The sequence below is a fragment of the Macaca nemestrina genome, chromosome 17 (assembly GCF_043159975.1).
Source record: "Macaca nemestrina isolate mMacNem1 chromosome 17, mMacNem.hap1, whole genome shotgun sequence".
In the NCBI taxonomy this organism is placed as follows: Eukaryota; Metazoa; Chordata; class Mammalia; order Primates; family Cercopithecidae; genus Macaca; species Macaca nemestrina.
Window position 1 is genome coordinate 39,784,407 of NC_092141.1, and position 19,382 is coordinate 39,803,788.

Below are 19,382 nucleotides of genomic sequence, written 5' to 3' on the forward strand. Positions count from 1 at the left end.
AGATAGCTTATGACTAGCAAGGAGCATTACCATTTTATTTCCAGCCTATTAGATAAGATTCATTTCTCTCTGAATTTGTCCTCATTTGCTCCTATTCAGTTTTTTTTGTTTGTTTGTTTGTTTTTGTGAGACGGAGTCTCACTCTGTCTCTAGGCTGGAGTGCAATGGCGCAATCTTGGCTCACTGCAACCTTTGCCTCCCACGTTCGAGCAATTCTCCTTCCGCATCTCCCAAGTAGCTGAGACTACAGGCATGCACCACCACGCCCAGCTAATTTTTGTATTTTGGGTTTCACCATGTTGGCCAAGATGGTCTTGATCTCTTGACCTCGTGATCTCCCCACGTCGGCCTCCCAGAATACTGGAATTACAGGCATGAGCCACTGCACCTGGCCTCAGTTTGTTTTCTGATTGGCATTAGTTTATGTAGTGTTACATAATATGTATATAATCATTTTCTCTGTATGTGGGCTTTCTCCAAATTGATCAAAGTTCCTTGAAGGCAGGATTTCTGTTTCTTCCCTTGAACAGTTCCTAGTGCAGTGTTTTAGATACAGGGGGTGCTAAATCAATATGAATTATATAAACCTTGTTCCAGTTTTTAAGAATTGGGTATTTTGTTTATTTCTTTTCACTATTACTGAATATCTGTTGACATGCAAAGGTTGTCACTTTAAAAATGGGCCTGAAGTTACAGAAATAGTATATCATACAGAAGTTTTTGCATTCGGATTGCCAGTAACCCTCTGAGCCCTTTACAGTGTCTAGTGATTAGAATCTAAATGGCAGCTGGAATGATGATGCTCTGCTCATTTTCTCTGTTTTGGAAAATTGACTAGACATCATTCCTGATGATTGTATTGCCTTAGTATTAAATTCAGTCTGTCTTGTGCATGGCTTTCAGAAAATGCAGGTTCATCTGGAAGCTTTAAGTGTAAGTTGAATAGACCTGCCTGTTGTAAGTCCTCTGGTAGTCTATAAATATTACTCTACTCCCCTTTTTTAATGGTAAGTAATACAAAGGAAGAAAAATAGTAAATTAAGTCCAAACAAAATTAATACCTTTTTGACTTGAGATGGGGATTTACTTAAAGAAAAGGAGCTAAAATAATTTCCTGGTTTTCATTACAGCAAACACAAATTCCAGACTATGCTGAGCTTATTGTTAAGTTTCTTGATGCCTTGATTGACACGTACCTGCCTGGAATTGATGAAGAAACCAGTGAGGAATCCCTCCTGACACCCACATCTCCTTACCCTCCTGCACTGCAGAGCCAGCTTAGTATCACTGCCAACCTTAACCTCTCTAATTCCATGACCTCACTTGCAACTTCCCAGCATTCCCCAGGTCAGTAAATGTGATCTTTACATGACTTTGAGCAACAGTATAAGATACCAACATTAGGAATTCTCTTGTGATCAGTTTATAGCAAATTTTGCTCCTTTTTCTTATGAGATTCACCTTACATTTCTTCTTTACCTTGTAACTGACTTGACTTTTGTTACTCTATAAAGCTTTCTACTTTCAGACAAGTTGTATGTAAGACAGTAAAATGTTAAAATGTCCACATGATATTCCAAGGTTGACAAGTTTCTAGAGTGTGGGCAGGAAGAGTAACTTAAAACACATTATTCTGTAAGTGAACAGAACTATAATTCCTTTACTAGATATACTAACATTGCCCTAAGGGCCTCTTTCCTCTGTCTCTGATATAGCATACTATATCAAAAAATAAAAAGAAGAAGAAGAAACACAAAATCTATTAGGTACCTCACTTTCCTGCTGCGAACAATAACTCAACCATCCATAGACCATCCTGAAAATCTGGAAGTAAATAATCAAAAAAGTCATCTCAAGAAAATAACATCTTAAAGCCCATAAGCATATACATACCAATTCATAATGCAACTTAGATTTGAATACACTGAGAAATACTAATAGCTAATAGCTCAGGTGGGACTGAGATAAACAAGATGGCAGAAATGGCAAACCTACAGAACTCTGGACTCATTCAGTGTCATAGTGAATGGTTTCATACAACACTGGTTGACCCAGGAGGGTCATTATTCATTATAGAACTTAACACTATTGTGTGTGTTATGATGACAGTGAGTAATGAAGGAAAGCTTTTGTTATGGTCGTGTTTTCTATTTAGAAAGATACTCTTCTAAAATGGTTAAAAATAAAAGAAACTTTAGTTGTTTAAAGTTCCATTATCTGAAAAGTTCACTTATGAAACACATCATTCTATAAGGAAAAGTTACTATATATAGTTCTTTTAAGTGTTAGCATAAATTAAAAAAAAAATGACCTAACTATTCTGTGATGTTCAAGATCAATAAATAGAATTCCCAGTTTATGATCCCGGTTTTGCATGAACATTTCAATTTATGTAATTTTGAAGGTTCTAAAGAATTTTGCAATACCTAATTCATATTATAAACTATTACATAATTAACTGTATTCTATTAAATTCTGGTTAACAACAAAGCTTTGCTCAGCAGAGGAAACAAATTTTATTTCAACATTTGTCAGTCGCCTTACAAGTAATCCTTTTCTTCCCCCCAGAAATAAGAGAAGTCTAACTTTTTTCCCCATGTAACAAGGTTTGTTTGCCCTCTGCCTCTAACTCTCTAGTACAATGTTTCTGCAAGTGTGATCCCTGTTAGAAATGCAGATGCTGGAGTTTCACCTCAGATCTGCACAAAAAACTCCAAGTAGAGCCCAGTCAGCAGTCAGTGTGTTAATAAATACCCCAGGCAATTCTTACGCACACTGGAATCGGAGAAGCACTGCCCTGGGGTCTGCTTCTGGTCTTGCCCATTATCAGCATTTCAGCTGTGAAGGCCAGGGCAAAACTTAAAATTTACTTTTTTTATAGATACTGCAGCCACTGAATTCCTTGCTTTCTGCTTCCCCGCTGATAAACTCTTTAGCATTTTGGAGCTAGGGAACCATACAGGTAATTTAGTTTTAGGCTCACAATATCGTGTACGTTGGGGAGACTGAGTTTTAGAAGAGCTAGGTTAACTGCTTTATATAGTTCTTATCTAGAACCAAGTTCAGGCCCTTTTGTACTGCATTCATTGCCTTCCATGTCTGTTGTCTGTCTGATTATCTATCTACTTTCCCTTCTCCTTCTCTATTTCCTTGTTTTTGTTTGTTTATTGCTAATTCATTACTTCTGTCTGCCTTGCCTTAAGCCCACCAGTTCTTTTTTGTCTGTGGGACTGTTTTCTGGGTTATTGAACAAAAGTTGAAAAGTTTTTAAAGTCTGCTTCATTTTAACCAAGCTTTTTGCCTTTTGGGCTACTAAACTTGTGTTAAACATGTCAAAAATGGTTAGTTTTTTTATTAACTTTTTTTACCCAGTCTAATTGTTTGGGAAATTTCTGCCTATCTTTGCCCACTAATGGAGACAATAAAATAATCTGGATGAGAATAAAGAACCATTACAGGTTTCTCTGCTATTTGATTAGTTGCATATGTCCAGTGTTAATTGGCTATTTGCCAGATCATTTGCTTTGGTAAAACAGTCTTACTCTACAACCTCTTACTTAGAATTGTTTATTAAAATCAGAATAGGTTTTATGACTTTGGTTCCAGTTTCAAACTAATGGTGTCTCCTCCATTAACTCTCCAAAGATGAATAAATAGACTGCTACACCTTGGAAATCTCTGACTATACACAGAAGAGATGAGGAGGTTTAAAAGTAATAGAATTAAGTGGTATCATGGTGTTCAGCTCTTCCTGTCACTCAATTGTGTGTCATTGGTTTGACAGTTTATTTTACTACATTCAGAGAAAGGGTTTATCTTTTCAAAAGTAACCTTACTCTCCCACAAAACCCATTTGTATCTCTAAATTGTGGGCTCATGTTCACAAAAGGATCCCAATTTATATGCCCCATCACTGAGTTTTTGTCATTTGCTCTTACAGAATAACTCTTAATGGTAAGAGTTGATCTTTTTGTTTGTAAATAGATGTATTGCTTCATATCTTTAGCTCCATCGAATCTTATATCCTTATCTCTTCTTTTTTTTTTTTTTTTTTTTGAGACGGAGTCTTGCTCTGTCACCCAGGCTGGAATGCAGCTGTGTGATCTTGACTCACTGCAACCTCCGCCTCCCAGGTTCACGCCATTCTCCTGCCTTAGCCTCCCAAGTAGCTGGAACTACAGGTGCCCGCCGACACGCCCCGCTAATTTTTTGTATTTTTAGTAGAGATGGGGTTTCACCATGTTAGCCAGGATGGTCTCGATCTCCTGACCTCGTGATCCGCCCACTTTGGCCTCCCAAAGTTTTGGGATTACAGACGTGAGCCACTGCACCCGGCCTTTTTTTTTTTTCCTTTGGAGACAGTGTCTCACTCAGTCGGCCACGCTGGAGTGCAGTGACGCAATCTTGGCTCACTGCAACCTCTGCCTCCTCGGTTCAAGCGATTCCCCTGCCTCAGCCTCCCTAGTAGCCGGAATTACAGGTGCACACCACCACGCCCAGCTAATTTTTGTATTTTTAGTAGAAATGGGGTTTCCCCATGTTGACCAGGCTGGTCTCGAACTCCTGACCTCAGGTGGTCCACCCATCTCAGCCTCCCAAAGTGCTGGGATTACAGGCGTGAGCCACAGCACTCAGCCACCTCATTTCTTTATGGCATTGAGTTTGCTTATATCAAAAAACCAAAAGAAAGTTGTCCAGATTCCTAACTCGGTCTGGCGTTTCAACTTTGCTATTTAGCTGTATAGAAACCAAAACGTTATCTCCAGCAGCAAAGTCTCAAGCAGTAGTATTTAAAGAAGTTCTTTGTCACTCCCCAATATGGAGCATAAGTTTGATTTACCATCAAATTACCCAACATCAACCTACACTAAGATTTAAACAGATAAAGTTTCCATTGCCATATTTCAAAAAGCAAATGTTGCTGATCGGCACGCATTCAATCCTTTGCTGCAAATGTTTCATGTCAATGCAAAACTCTTCATTCTAGATCTTTGGTGTTTAGCAGGATCAGCTACTAAGCTGTATTTTCTTTTGTCCAACATTTTCTGCTAGCAAATCAACAAAATAAGAGATTCATGAACTTCATCCTCTTCCCCCCTCATGCCCCTGCATTAGGTCTTACTTAAATAAAACATTTTGGTAGTATTTAATTAGTTACCAGCTTTGAGGAGAAGTGGTAGTCACTTACATAAAGCAGTTGTCTCTGAAAATGCATTCTTCTTGACAAATTAGCATAGCCTAATTCTCCGTCCTAAGGGGAGCTGTTTTACAAGTCCACATATAAAAGTACCTAAATAGTTGTCTTCTGAATCCCTCCCTAGTAGAAATTGAATTTGGCATCAGTGGAGCCAATGACTGCACCTGGGATTCAGTGCATATAGAATTGCATTCACTGTGACCCTTTAGCCAAATGGATGTAAGACTTTGGCTCTTAGGATTTTCTCAAACTCCAATAAGAGCATCCTGAAGAGAATCCATTTACTCTATGATATATAAGAATATTTCAGGTTTGATATTATGATCCTTATTAGGTCTAGTCTAGCTGAGCTGGACATGAATTGAAGAACCAGGATTAGAACTAGAAAATGAAACCCAGGCTGAGTGCAGTGGCTCACAACTGTAATCCTAGCACTTTTGGGAGGCCGAGGCAGGTGGATTGCTTGAGACCAGCCTGGGCAACATGATGAAACCCCATCTCTACAAAAATAGAAAAATTAGCCAGGCGTAGTGGCATGCATTTGTACATTTGTAGTCCCAGCTACTTGGGAGGCTGGGGTGGGAGGATCACCTGAGCCCGAGAGGTCAAGGCTGTGGTGGGCTGTGATCTTGCCACTGCACTCCTGCCTGGGATTGAGACCCTATCCCAAAAAAAAAAAAAAAAAAAAAAAAAAAGGAAAGAAAGAAAATGAATTCAATAGGATCCATTTCCAAAGTATCAAAATTTGATATATACTTTATCAGGGTCTCCTGATATTCTTCAGAGGAGAATTGTTATAACTGAATTCAATAAACATTTGAATACCTATTTTGTAGGTGTATGTTAGGTGTATATTAGAATCCTTGGTCACCAGAGACTTGACAGTTTTTGCCCATGGATCTAGGAAGGAAAGTTATTTCTTTCTGATCCATGTTGTTTAACAAATTCTAAGTGTGCACTACTTTTTTTTATTTTAAATACAAGATTAATACTATAGTGCTCTGTAGAAAATACCAGAATTCCAGATACTTACCCTACATACATGTATTGTTTACTACATGCAAGGGGCTCTTAGACCCAGGGGAGCCGAGGAGCTACCAGGGCATTATACCTGCCTTCAATAGAACCGGCAGTAGAATGTACATAGATAACTATTTTGACCTCTATTGTGATACCTGTCATGTTGTACCTGATAGTTCAAAGGTACATTTGTGTGTAAGGATTATGTAATAATTATGGCAAAAGTTTTATAACACATTTTTCACCTCAAAAATGTTTTTAAACAAAACAAGTAAATTTGTGATTTTTTTTTTTTTTTTTTTTGAGATGGAGTCTCGCTCTGTCACCCAGGCTGGAGTGCAGTGGCACAATCGCAGCTCACTGCAACCTCCGCCTCCCAGGATCAAGCAGTTCTCCTGCCTCAGCCTCCCGAGTAGCTGGGACTACAGGCACCCACTACCATGCCCAGCTAATTTTTGTATTTTTAGTAGAGATGGGGTTTCACCATATTGGCCAGGCTGGTCTCAAACTCCTGACCTTGTGATCCTCCCACCTCTGCCTCCCAAAGTGCTGGGATTACAGGCATGAGCCACTGCGCCTGGCCTAAATTCTTTTTTTACTAGGAAAAAGGCTTTAACTTTTTTTCGTTTGATTCGCTCATTTTACTGTTAGTATTGGTGCATGAATTTTTTAGAACAAGGACATACTTAGTTCATCGTTACTTTAGATTCCTTTCTTCCATTTTTATTTCTGGGCTTCGTCCAAGCCTGCCAGTCATCCTCTCACTTTGCTTCTGTAATGTAGACCTTCTTCCTGAGAAGCTGGCTAGATCAGGTAGTGATCATAACATTCCTAAACCAATAGTGCTGATAGCTCTCTGTATGGAGGGATATTTCATCCAAACCGTTTCTCTAAACTTAGACTTAGCTCTGAGTCAGTAATACTTCTGTTTACTAGGTTTGAAATATCTCCCTCTTAGCTGGGCAAAGTGGCACGTGCTTGTGGTCCCAGCTCCTAGGGAGGCTGAGATGGGAGGATTGCTTGAGCCTAAGAGTTGAAGTCCAGCCTGGGCAACATCATGAGACCCCCATCTTTTAAAAGAAAAAAAAGAAATATCTCCCTTTTAGAAGAAACCTAAAGGTCTCTATTTTGAGGCCACTTAAGATCTCTGAAATGATTTTAATGTTTTAGAGAATTATTTATGGTATTACCTGACCTTTTTTTCATGATTTGTTTTCTTTTTCTTCGTTATTATCCTGTGTTTAAGGGAGAAAAATAATTTTAAATTGAGTGATTTCTTGGTATAATTCTTGCTAATTTTTAAATCTAATTTTTAGCTTAATTCTTAATTTAAACTAAAATTCTTAATTTTAATATAAATGGTAAAAAAAAAATACATCTACAAAGTTGTAAGTTCTATCATTTATTTACCAATTGTAAAATTTAGGAAATTAATGGTCAGAGTTCAATAATTAAAACCAGATTCCTTCTGAAAACCAAGGAACATTATAATTATCTAGCGTCTAATTGTACTGCACCCTTTTTTTAATCTTATGAACATCACTCACTTGTTTTTTTCTTCCATTCTTTGTAAAGCTTCTCTGCCTTGCTCTAAATCAGCAGTTTTCATGCACCTGTTCCCTCATCAAGGTACTCTTTACTTTCATCATCTTTGCACGAAAATACTGCTTACCCAACAACACTCATCCTGGGCACATAGCATGAGACTTTACTCACCGGTCCCTGTAAGCTCAGTCTGGCTTAGCCACTTTAGGAACTTGTAAAGCCACCACTTTATAAGGTCTTGGTACTTAACAGGAATTGCAGGGCCAGTGTGTGGCCTTAGTTAAGGAGCTGCTGATACCCACCCTGAACAATGAAGATGCAATCCCAGTCCTGGACTAACAAAGGCAGATTAATAAGAAACTCAAGAGAGAGTTAATAGAGAAAGAGCAGAATATGTGGTTTGATGAAGTTTTAGCTTAGAAAATAACTTGTTTTCCCCAAATAGAAAGCCAACCCCAGTGTTTCCTCAGAAATTAAAGCTGCCTGTCTATTCAATCACCTGTGGTTAAAAAAAGGAATATGACTGGGTGCAATGGCTCATGCCTATAATCACAGCACTTTGGGAGGCTGAGGCGGGCTTATCACTTGAATCCAGGAGTTCGAGACCAGCCTGGGTAACATGGCAAAACCCTCTCTCTACAAAAAATACGAAAAGCTGTTCACAGGGCTGAGGTGGGGAGGTTGAGGTGGTGGTGAGCCAAGATCGCACCACCGCACTCCAGCCTGAGTGACAGAGTGATATTCTGTCTCCAAAATACATATATATATATATGTATATATGATTTTATATATATATTTTATATATACATATATTATATACATATATAGATGCCTTTTCTTTTATTCACCTGTAATTATTATACAAAAAGATTACACGTAAACAGAAAAAGAAGTGTTAGCAGTTGGTGAAAATCGTTTTTAAAAATTCTTTTTTCTTTTTGAGACGGAGTCACTCTCTGTTGCCCAGGCTGGATGGAGTACAGTGGTGTGATCTCAGCTCACTGCAACCTCCACCTCCCCAGTTCAAGCTGTTCTCCTGCCTCAGCCTCCCGAGTAGCTGGAATTACAGGCATGTTCCACCAAGCCTGGCAAATTTTTTTTCTATTTTCAGTAGAGACGAGGTTTCACCATGTTTGCCAGGCTAGTCTCGAACTCCTGACCTCAAAGATGTGCCCGCTTTGGCCTCCCAAAATGCTGGGATTACAGGCATGAGCCACTGCACCAAGACAAAAATTCTTATAGTTACAATTTGGTATATTTAGCTCAAAATAAAGATATTTCTAAGTATATATTTAATATGCCTCCACGAATGTATTTACTGTAGCTTAAAAACAGGCTGTAGCTACCTTTTCTTCTATGAAGACTTATTCTATTTTGTGCTTATTTATATTAGCTTCACTAATTTTACAAATTCTAGCATAAAATTAAAGTCCTAGTATTGTTCTAAAACTCCTTTGTATCACCTGGTCTTTTACTACAGATATTAGGAGCATCTTAATTTGTGGAGTAATTATTTTATCTGTGTGCAAAAATTCTTCACATATTTTGTCTAATAACCCTTTGAAATAGACAAGTCTGCTGTTACCCTTAACTGACAGATTAAGAATTAGAACTAAGTAAGAGTACCAATCCAAACAAGTCTCAAAGCTAGGTCTTCTGACATGTTTGACTTCTCCTGTACATAATAAGAGTTTTCTAATAAGTTTGCCATATTGCATATGAAATAAACTAAATGCAGATTAAGGTAACCTACTAGTGCTGCTGCACAGGTGGCAGGAGATTTCAGTTATTATTAGTCTGTCATTTTTGTAGTATAACTTCTCACAAATTACCTAACCCGTTTTTCCTTAGCTTTTCAAGAGTTAAAAGTGATTCTGTTCTTTTATTGTTTCATGATACTATTATAACTGATTATTTCAGTTTTGGAAACCAGAAGTGTTTTTTAAAAATGGAAGACTACAAAATTGTCAGGCTGGAGCTACATCACTAGTTGTAAAAATACACAAACCTTGGTACCTGCCTTCAAGGAATTCATGTTCTAGCAGGGAAGATAGACATATAACTTAAATAACAATAATGTAATCTAATGCTTTTCCCCAACTACTCAAATTCACTAAATTTTGGCCAATAACACCTTCTATTGAGGATTTTGTCTTTATCTGGAACCACCACAATTTATTGAAACATAGTACTATTGATACACTGCTGTGCAGAATGTCCAGCTGTTTCTGCTCTGCATGTTTATAACTGGCTGCATGTTTGACCACAGTGTGTCTGTGGGGTCATTTAAGCTAGCAAATCAGGACCACAGAAGTTTAGCTTTATTTCCTTTGTGTGGTAGCCTCTGGGTTTCTGTCAGCCACTTCGTAGTTTTTTCTGTTCGTGTCCACCAAAGGCCAGAAGGGAGAGCCAATGCTTTAGGGGCAAAAGAGAGACTAGAATACAAAACTTTAAAGGGCCTTTGATGAAAAGAAGTGCAGCACCAAGGCCTTCTCACCAACTTAAAATACAGCATATACCAGTGCAGGATGTGTTCCGTCTGCATTGGAGCGGTCTGTCAGATAATCTGAGAGTTTCTCCTATGGGATTTTGAAGTGAAATCCTTCACCAGCTTCTAGAGAGATTTCTAGATGTAATATTAGGGGATAAAAAGAAAGAATGCTGCCAAAATTCTTACAAGTGAGAATTATGCTTAGAAACTTAAATGCCAGAACTAGATACTATGATCATTCTGTTTCATACTACCTTGGCTTTTTCAAGATATATTTTGGTGTAAATATAATGCATTTTAATTGTTTTTTTAAGTGACTGTCCAAGATTTTTGTTAGTTTCTCCTTTGATCCTTACACTAAAACATCTTTGCTGTGAAGCTGAACTTAGGAATCACAGTCACACCACATTTACCTACGTATGATTTATACAGTTGGGTCACTAAGTAGGAAGAAAACACACATTCCAAAAACAAGAATTTAGATGAAAAATGAATTTGAGAATAGAAGTAGAATATCAACTTTTGACATAGTGTTGAAGCTTTTGGTTATGAGGGACAGGGCTGACAAGTCACTCGTACTTTTACATTTTTAATTAATGTGCTCATTAGGAAAAAATTAGAAAATTCAGAAAAATAAAAGGAAAAAGTTACCCACCATCCTGTCATTCTAAGATAGATAACCACTGTTTATTAACATTTTGGTGCATTTCCTTCCAGTTTATTTTCTTTGTATACTTGAGGTCATAGTATGTGAACAACTTTATAGCTTGTTTTGTACCCTCACATTTAACAGGAGATAAATAAGGCCTTTAAAACTATTTGAGGTTTGACCGTTGTTTGCTTCACAAAACAGAAAGTGGAATGTTCTTAGCACTTCTGTGAAGATATCTTCACCCTAGTGACTTCATCTACATTACTACAATTTATGTAATTTTAATTCTCAAGAATAACACTGTGCCCAAACAGAAGCATTGCCACGCATGTCGTGACTGTTTTCCCCTCAGAGTAGGCCATGGTCTAGTAGTAGCAAGACACACAAGAACAAGCCCCAGGGTAGCAGATTGCTGGCAGAGAGCCACAGGGCCTTCCTAGTGGTCATCCTTGCTTCATGCCCGTCCTGCATGCGGGCCAGCTCCAAATAGTTTCAAACCTTTGTCTTTTTAAGGTCCTAGTTTTGCCTGAATCTTATTTCCTGTTAAACAATTCAGAATTACTGGACTTGAAACTTGTAGGCCAAATGCAAATTTAAGGAAATGGAAGGTCAAATACGCTGATAAATTCATAATTTTAAATGGAGGATGCCAAAGGGGAAAAAAAAGTTTATCTTTTCAACTAAAAATATTATACTACTCCCTGGAGATCAGGGATTGCATTCTTTGGGGCTCGGAATTACAGGGATCTAGCTATCACATTTTTAAATGGAAGCATTCCGTTCATTCAGTATTAATTGAAAATAATTTTTCAATGTATTGAAAAAATAACTAGATTTTACAGGAAAACAAAAATGAATAATAATGATCTTTATTTACCCTTCTAGGTGCTTTTACTTGGTAGAGGAAATAAGATGGATGTACAAGTTGGGGAATCATAGGCAAGTTAATTTAAAAGCAAGGAAAGAGAAAGTAGTTCTGGCAAGAGACAGAATAATGCATCATGAAGGAAAAGGAGATGAGAAAAAATATGGGTTGAATTTTATCTTGTAGAGATAGGCAAGACAATTAAAAGAACCTGCACAAACATACATCCCAAAGTTGTTCAAGGCTTCCAGAGATCATGAGCAGCTTTCTTTCAATTTTGTTATTTCTTTTGTAAATAGCTCTGGAGAGGATGCAAATAAATATATAGAAGAGAATTTAAATTGACCAGAATTCTGTTACCCAGAGAAAAGTTCCATGAATGTTGCTAGTCATCTTTCTATGCATATTAGGTTAGATTAGATTAGAACATGACTAGCCTTAAAAAATTTAATAAGGGTTTTTTTAAAAGATTTGAATAGAATAGATTTTCACTGGCAGTTCAGCTATGCTCACTTCCTGGAGAAATGTCGCTGTTTTTTGTTGCACTCATATGCCTGATACAGTGCACATGTTCATAAATAGTCACTGACAAATGCCCGTGTTCCTTTGACAGCCTTTCAGATTTTCAAGACAGCAAATCCTGTTGAGCCCGTGTAAACCAGGCCATGTGCTTACAGATGCCTGATACTCTTGAGTTGAATTCTGACCTGAATCCAAATGAAAGATGAGTGGCTCCTAGAGGGAGGTCATCCCAAGTTCATTTCCTGTTCATGAGCCAACAGATAACTAACTGGGTAGATCTATGTACATTTTGTGTAACATAATGAATACTTCTTGACTTGAAATAGTACTTTTTGTCCAAAAATGGAAATTTTTCCATTCTAAGATTTAAAATTTCAATATATAAAGAAGAATAAAGTAGAAATTACCTGAAATTTTGCCATACAGAGGTAAAATGTATTTTTTAGTCCTTTGACTTCTAACAGAGATAAAATATTTTGGCAGATGTTTACCCAGCCCTACCCCCTCTCCCCACAGTGTGTGGGTGTTTTTTTCCTACTCCAAAAATTGTGGTCATCTTTTTGTATCAGTAAATATCAATCAGTAATGTACATTTTGATACAAATTACTAAAACGTTCTGCAGCTATTTGCTCTCCCCCCAAAAGTTATGCCAGAAGTAGGTATAATCAGTCTAATTTTGGGGGTACATTTTATTGATGAGTAACAGAAAAGTTTACAAATTGCAAGTTTACAGTTTAATGAACTTTTAAAATGTAAACACACTTGAAAATCCATCATCTACATCAAGAAACAAAACATTACCAGCACCCCAAGAAGCCATCCTCATGCCCCCTTAAGTCACTACTTCCGCAAGGGTGACCACAGTCCTGATACCCAATTTGTAATCTTTCCTAATGTGATAGGTAAAAATAAATATCTTATTTTAGTTTCTGGTTACTTTTCTGAAGTTACTGCTTAGATTATTTATAAAATTAATTGGGATGGGGTGCAGTGGCTCATGCCTGTAATCCCAGCACTTTGAGAGGCCAAGATGGAAGGATTGCTTGAGACCAGGAGTTCAAGACCAGCCTTGGCAACATAATGAGACCCTATCTCTAGACAAAATTTTAAAATTAGCTGGGCATGGTGGCTTGCACCTGTAGTCCTAGCTGTTTGGGAGGCTGAGGCGAGAGGATGGCTTGAGCCCAGAAGTTAAGGTTATAGTGAGCTGTGATCACACCACTGCACTGCAGCCTGTGCAACAGGGCAAGACCCTGTCTCTAAATAAATAAACAAATAAATAATCATTGTTAGGCCCGGCTTTTGGAGTTTTAATCTCCTCAAGAGAAATAAATGGCATCTGTTTAAGGTTGCAAATGACTTGCCATAGCTGAAAAGAAGCAAAGATTCTACAGTATGACCTTTGTGATATATTATTTTCTCAGTAAATAGTTTCTTTGGGACAAGCACTGTGATTTAAAAAATAAAAAGCATCTGAGTTTTCTTTAAAGAGACAAATTTGCTGGAAAGATCAGTACTTTCTGCTGCTGGAGAATATATTCTGTTTATAAACATGAATGAGGATATGAATAAGGCTAGAAGCTGACCTCTGCTGGAAGTTTCTGGTATGATTTGGAGGAAAGAGCACTAGTCTTCCCTGGTGGCTTCTAGCCTTTCATTTAGTTCAAGCCTGCCTGCCTCTAGCTTTTCCTTGCAACTTCTCTTTTCATTTTTCTTGTGCTATTTTCTGCTATGATAGCAAACTTTGCCTAACAAAATGTGAAGTTTTCTGTGTGACATTAACTTAAACATTCTAGCAAATGACTATTAAAATGAAATGTGCAAAAACAATTTGCCAGGTTGTATCTTATCACAAATATAGTCATGTGCTGCATAACAACATTGCAGTCAACAACAGAACACATATAGACAGTGGTCCTGAAAGATTATAATACTGTATTTTTACTGTACCTTTTCTATGTTAGATATACAAATACTTAGCATTGTGTTACAACCACATACAGTACACAATATGGTAACCTGCTGTACAGGTTTGTAGCCTGGGAGAAATAGGCTATACCGTATAGCCTTGGTGTGTAGTAGACTATGCCATCTAAGTTCATGTAAGTACGCTCCACAATATTTGCACAGGCAAAATCGCCTAATGATCGTTTCCTAGAATGTGTCCCCGTTGTTAAGTGACACATGACTATAATGAAATTCAGTCCTGGAAGGAAGAGAAGTAGTAACTGGCTATTCTGTTTTTCTCCAGGAATCGACAAGGAGAACGTTGAACTCTCCCCTACCACTGGCCACTGTAACAGTGGACGAACTCGCCACGGATCCGCAAGCCAAGTGCAGAAGCAAAGAAGCGCTGGCAGTTTCAAACGTAATAGCATTAAGAAGATCGTGTGAAGCTTGCTTGCTTTCTTTTTTAAAGTCAACTTAACATGGGCTCTTCACTAGTGACCCCTTCCCTGTCCTTGCCCCATCCCCCCATGTTGTAATGCTGCACTTCCTGTTTTATAATGAACCTATCCAGTTTGCCATGTTGCCAGATGATCAACTTTTGGAAGCATTGCCTAAATTTAATGCTGCCTTTTCTTTAACTTTTTTTCTTCTACTTTTGGCGTGTATCTGGTATGTGTGAGTGTTCAGAACAACTGCAAAGAAAGTGGGAGGTCAGGAAACTTTAACTGAGATCATCTCAATTGTAAGAGAGGATAAATTCTTGAATACTGCTACTACTGGCCAGCAACGAAAGCCATTTGCACAGAGCTCTGCCTTCTGTGGTTTTCCCTTCTTCATCCTACAGAGTAAAGTGTTAGTCCTATTTATACACTTTTCAAGATACAAGTTTATGAGAGAAATAGTATTATAACTCCAGTATGTTTAATCTTTTAGCTGTGGACTTTTTTTTTAACCTTACAAAACTGAAAGAACCATAAAGGTCAAGCCTCAGTGACTTGACACCATAAAGCCACAGACAAGGTACTTGGCAGGGGAGGGCAGGGAAATTTCATATAGTGGATTCTTAAGAAATACTAACACTTGAGTATTAGCAATAATTACAGGAAAATAAGTGTGACCACATGTATCTTAACATTACTGAATTAAAACTATGGCTTCTAAGTCCTTACCCAAACTCAGTCATCCAAACTAGTTTATTCTTTTTCTCCAGTTGATTATCTTTTAATTTTTAATTTTGCTAAAGGTGGTCTTTTGTGTTTTGTTTTTTGTAAACCAAAACTATACTAAGTATAGTAATTTTATATATATATGTCTATTTTTCCCTCCCCCTCTTCTTTCCTAAATAATTCTGAGCAGGGTAATCAGTGAACAAAGAGTTGAAAATTGTTCCCAGAAGGTAATTTTCATAGATATTTGCATTAGCTCCATAGCAAAATGGAATGGTACGTGACATTTAGGGTAGCTGATATTTTTATTTTGTTAAATAATTTCCAAGAATAGAGTATGGTGTATATTATAAATTTCTTTGATAAGATGTATTTTGAATGTCTTTTAATCTTCCTCCTCCTCTCCAAAAAAATCGGAAACCTCTTTAAGAAAACATGTAGGTTATATATGCTAGAATTGCATTTAATCACTGTGAAAAGACTGGTCAGCCTGCATTAGTATGACAATAGGGGGCCATTAGAGTTGCTGCTATACGGGTGGTATGGATTATCATGGCATTGGAATTTTCATAATAATGCAGATCCAATTTCTTTGTGGTACCTGCAGTATACAAAATAATTTTACTTCAGTGAGCATATTGGTATCTGGATGTTCCAATTTAGAACTAAACCATATTTATTATGAAAAGATATTAATCCCTCTACTCCCAGGTTCCCTTTATATGTTAAGATATAATGACTTTGAGAGGAGGGAAAATAAACCTAGGGGAGAGGGGAGTTTCCTGTAGTGCTGTTTCATTAGAGGATTTCAGTAAATTAAATTCCACAGCTAATTCAATAAATAATGGTACATTTAAGTGTTCTGATTTTAATAATATAATACATTTCACATTTATCCACACAGTAACAATGTAATATGTTAATGTAAATAAAATTGTTTTTGATACTCAGAAATAACAAGAATTTAATTTTTTTAATTTGTTTACAGTCCTGGGAAAAGTAAGAATTATTTGCCAAAATAAAAGGAAGGAAAACTGTAGTGTTCTTAGTGAGTTTACCATAGCATTATTGGAAATACTGAAGACAGGTGCAATTTACTAAACTTTTGTTTTTAAACTATTGTAGAGGCTGCATTAGAAGAATATGTCTATAATGACAGAGCAACTAAGACTATATATAAAAGCTGAAATTAGAACTGAGTTTAGAAATAGATCAGTAACCCAGTGCCAAGGATGCCAAGCTGCCATCATGGTCTTGGCTCTCCCACAACCCAGTGTTTCTGGGGTAAGTTTCACAGTTTCTAGGCCCTAGAATAGCAGGCAGTGTAAGCCTTTGATAACTTTAGTTCCATGTTTTTCTTTTTTTTGTTTGTTGGTTTGGTGCATATGATAGTGGGTGTTATGCTATTTTGCTCTTCCATCAAAATAGAGAAACTTGCAGAGGTTTTACTGTTAAAAATATCGATATTTCCATAAACAAGTTTACCAAGGTATAGTATTTCATACCCCCTGAAATGATCAGCGTTGGCACAAATCAAAATTGACCCGCTTTTGAAATGCAGAAATACCTTTGACTAGTAAGTACATCCTAGGAATTTGAAAACTTACTAAGGTTTAAAATTTACCTTGTTTAAAGAACTTCTGACTTTTGAGGAAAATCTAGCTTTCCAAGTAACTAAAATGTACATGAGATAAACCTCTCACCACTATGTGTCCCGTGAGAAATGCAACACTTTTTTAGTCTTCATACTTGTAATCTATAAAAGATATTCTGAAGTTTAGAGCAAGTTGCCCATTTTTGTGTAATTGACATAAGTTCTGTTAAGAATATTGTAAGTAATTTGTTTCAGTTTGTAGATGTTTCCCCTGACTTGTTAAAGAGGAAAACAGGAACTCAGTCATGTTTTTGTCCTGGATAATCTACCTGTTATGCCAGTACTCACGTCTGAGGGGCGTGCCCTTAGTTGCCAAGATGCAGATGCAATTCACTAGATTTGGGGCAAAGTGGCTACAGCTCTATCTTCCATTCACTCAACACCTGTTCATGACTGAGCCAGGTGCCCAGGACACATCCTAAACAGTCAGCTTCTATCCTGTGTCCTAGTCGGGGAGATAAGAGTGCCAGCCAGCAACCCTCCCAGGTTTGTAGGTTTTAGGGGTTTTCAGTGTTGTTTGGGGTTTTTGTTTTTTGGTTTTGTTTCTACATCCTTCCCCGACTCCCAGGCATAATGAGGCATGTCTTACTCAATGTTATGCAATGGATTTAGGCAAAAATTCATTCTTAGTGTCAGCCACACAATTTTTTTTTAATGCAGTATATTCACTTGTAAATAGTTTGTGTAAAATTTGACAAAAAAGTATATTTACTACACTGTAAATACATGTGATGATATATTGTATTATTTTGCTTTTTTGTAAAGCAGTTAGTTGCTGCACATGGATAACAACAAAAATTTGATTATTCTCGTGTTAGTATTGTTAACTCCTTTTTGCGACTGCGTTACATCATTTAAAGAAAATGCTGTGTATTGTAAACTAAAATTGTATATGATAACATACTGTCCTTTCCATCTGGGCCTAAACTTGGGCAGTTCCTTTGTCTACAACTTTGTTAATACCGTAAGCAGTTGTACGCCAGCAGGAAAAATACTGCCCAACAGACAAAATCGATCATTGTAGGGGAAAATTGTAGAAATCCATTTCAGATCTTTATTGTTCCTCACCCCATTTTCCTCCTTGTGTATGTACCTCCCCCATCCCCCTTTTTTTAAGTAAAATGTAAATTCAATCTGCTCTAAGATATGAGGAGTTATTTAATTTCTTCACATGTATCAAGCTCTGTTTTCTTACTTCCCCCCAGTCCTCCCAATCTTTTGAAACATTAAGGCCATTTTCTTTAAGGATGTTTTTGGCTCTCCTACTCCCCATGAGAAAGATCCACTTCCAGAAGTTCTCCACACTAAAAGTGAAATATTTTGGTGAAATGCTTTTTTAGGGCCTGCCAAACTCAGGTGAGTCTATTCTCTGGGATAGGCTGGCTTCTGTTAAAATGAAGCCAGTCAGAAATGTCCAGGGCATCCCAAGATTGACCAGAGGGCAGTTCTCTCCAACTTTTCAGCTTTCCTGCTGTAGAATCTTCTGTGACACTAAACGTGTACACAATGTAAACCACCTCCCCTGGCTCAGCTGCCCCATGTTACTATTTCACTTACTTGATTATGTGGAGTACCTCCCCCAGTCAGTGGAGAAAGAACACAGCCCACACCCAGTGTGCAAGACAGAGCTATCCTCAGAAGGGTAACAGTGTCCGATGTTGAACAAAGGACTAAAAAAGACCATGTGACAGATACCTACAGGTCTGAGGCAAGTACTGGTCTGTCTATGGGCAGGCTTGGAAAATAGGGGTACCTCACCTGGAGAGCTTGCTAATACACTGGTCCCCATCCCAGTCCCCCAAGGTAAAGGCAGACTCTCCAAAGATGGGCTGTTGGGAGAAAGAGTGTGTGTTTAAACTTAAGCGATTTTACTGAGCACCCAGTGGTTTAAAGACCACTGGAGTAGAGAACTGAAAACTCAAATACTGCAAATAGCTGCCTTTTCCCTGTAGCCTAAAGCATCTTAGTCCAAACTAGGGGATGTTTTTAGGGTAGTGACCCTCTAGATCAGAGCTCTCCCTTCCTGGACAACAAGCTTCCTGAGGACATGGGCCACTTAGTACATCTTGTATGGGCCTCTCTGCCTGTTGTTTGCTTTGCTTTCTGGGACACCCTTAGGCTAGTCTAGCAATTCCAAACCTGCCTGGCTTGAAGAGCTGATTCCCATGGGATTTTGAGGAGGGGCCAGAGGTTCTGGAATAATAGTAAAAAACCTACAACCAAGTGGTAGCATCTCAGTACTCCTCTTCTTCCACAAAGTAGTCCATCCCCACCATCACCAAGGGAAGCCCCTAGTGGTGGTAGGCATCTTGGGAATTT

General features: G+C 37.8%; 1 protein-coding gene across 8 annotated transcripts in view; it reads left to right on the top strand.

Moving 5' to 3' along the window:
* The window catches only part of LOC105485209 (neurofibromin 1), a 291,308-nt gene extending 273,102 nt beyond the window's left edge, over positions 1-18,206 (top strand). For 5 of the 8 annotated variants that reach the window (XM_011747435.3, XM_011747439.3, XM_011747434.3 and 2 more), the window contains 3 exons: positions 1,131-1,347; positions 7,793-7,846; positions 14,545-18,206. In XM_011747435.3, the coding sequence (XP_011745737.2) occupies positions 1,131-1,347; positions 7,793-7,846; positions 14,545-14,687 (414 nt within the window). In that variant the 3' untranslated portion in view covers positions 14,688-18,206. The remainder of the gene's footprint in view (positions 1-1,130; positions 1,348-7,792; positions 7,847-14,544) is intronic. The other 3 variants (XM_011747440.3, XM_011747438.3, XM_011747436.3) reach the window with 1 other exon arrangement.
* Positions 18,207-19,382: the final 1,176 nt, after the last annotated feature.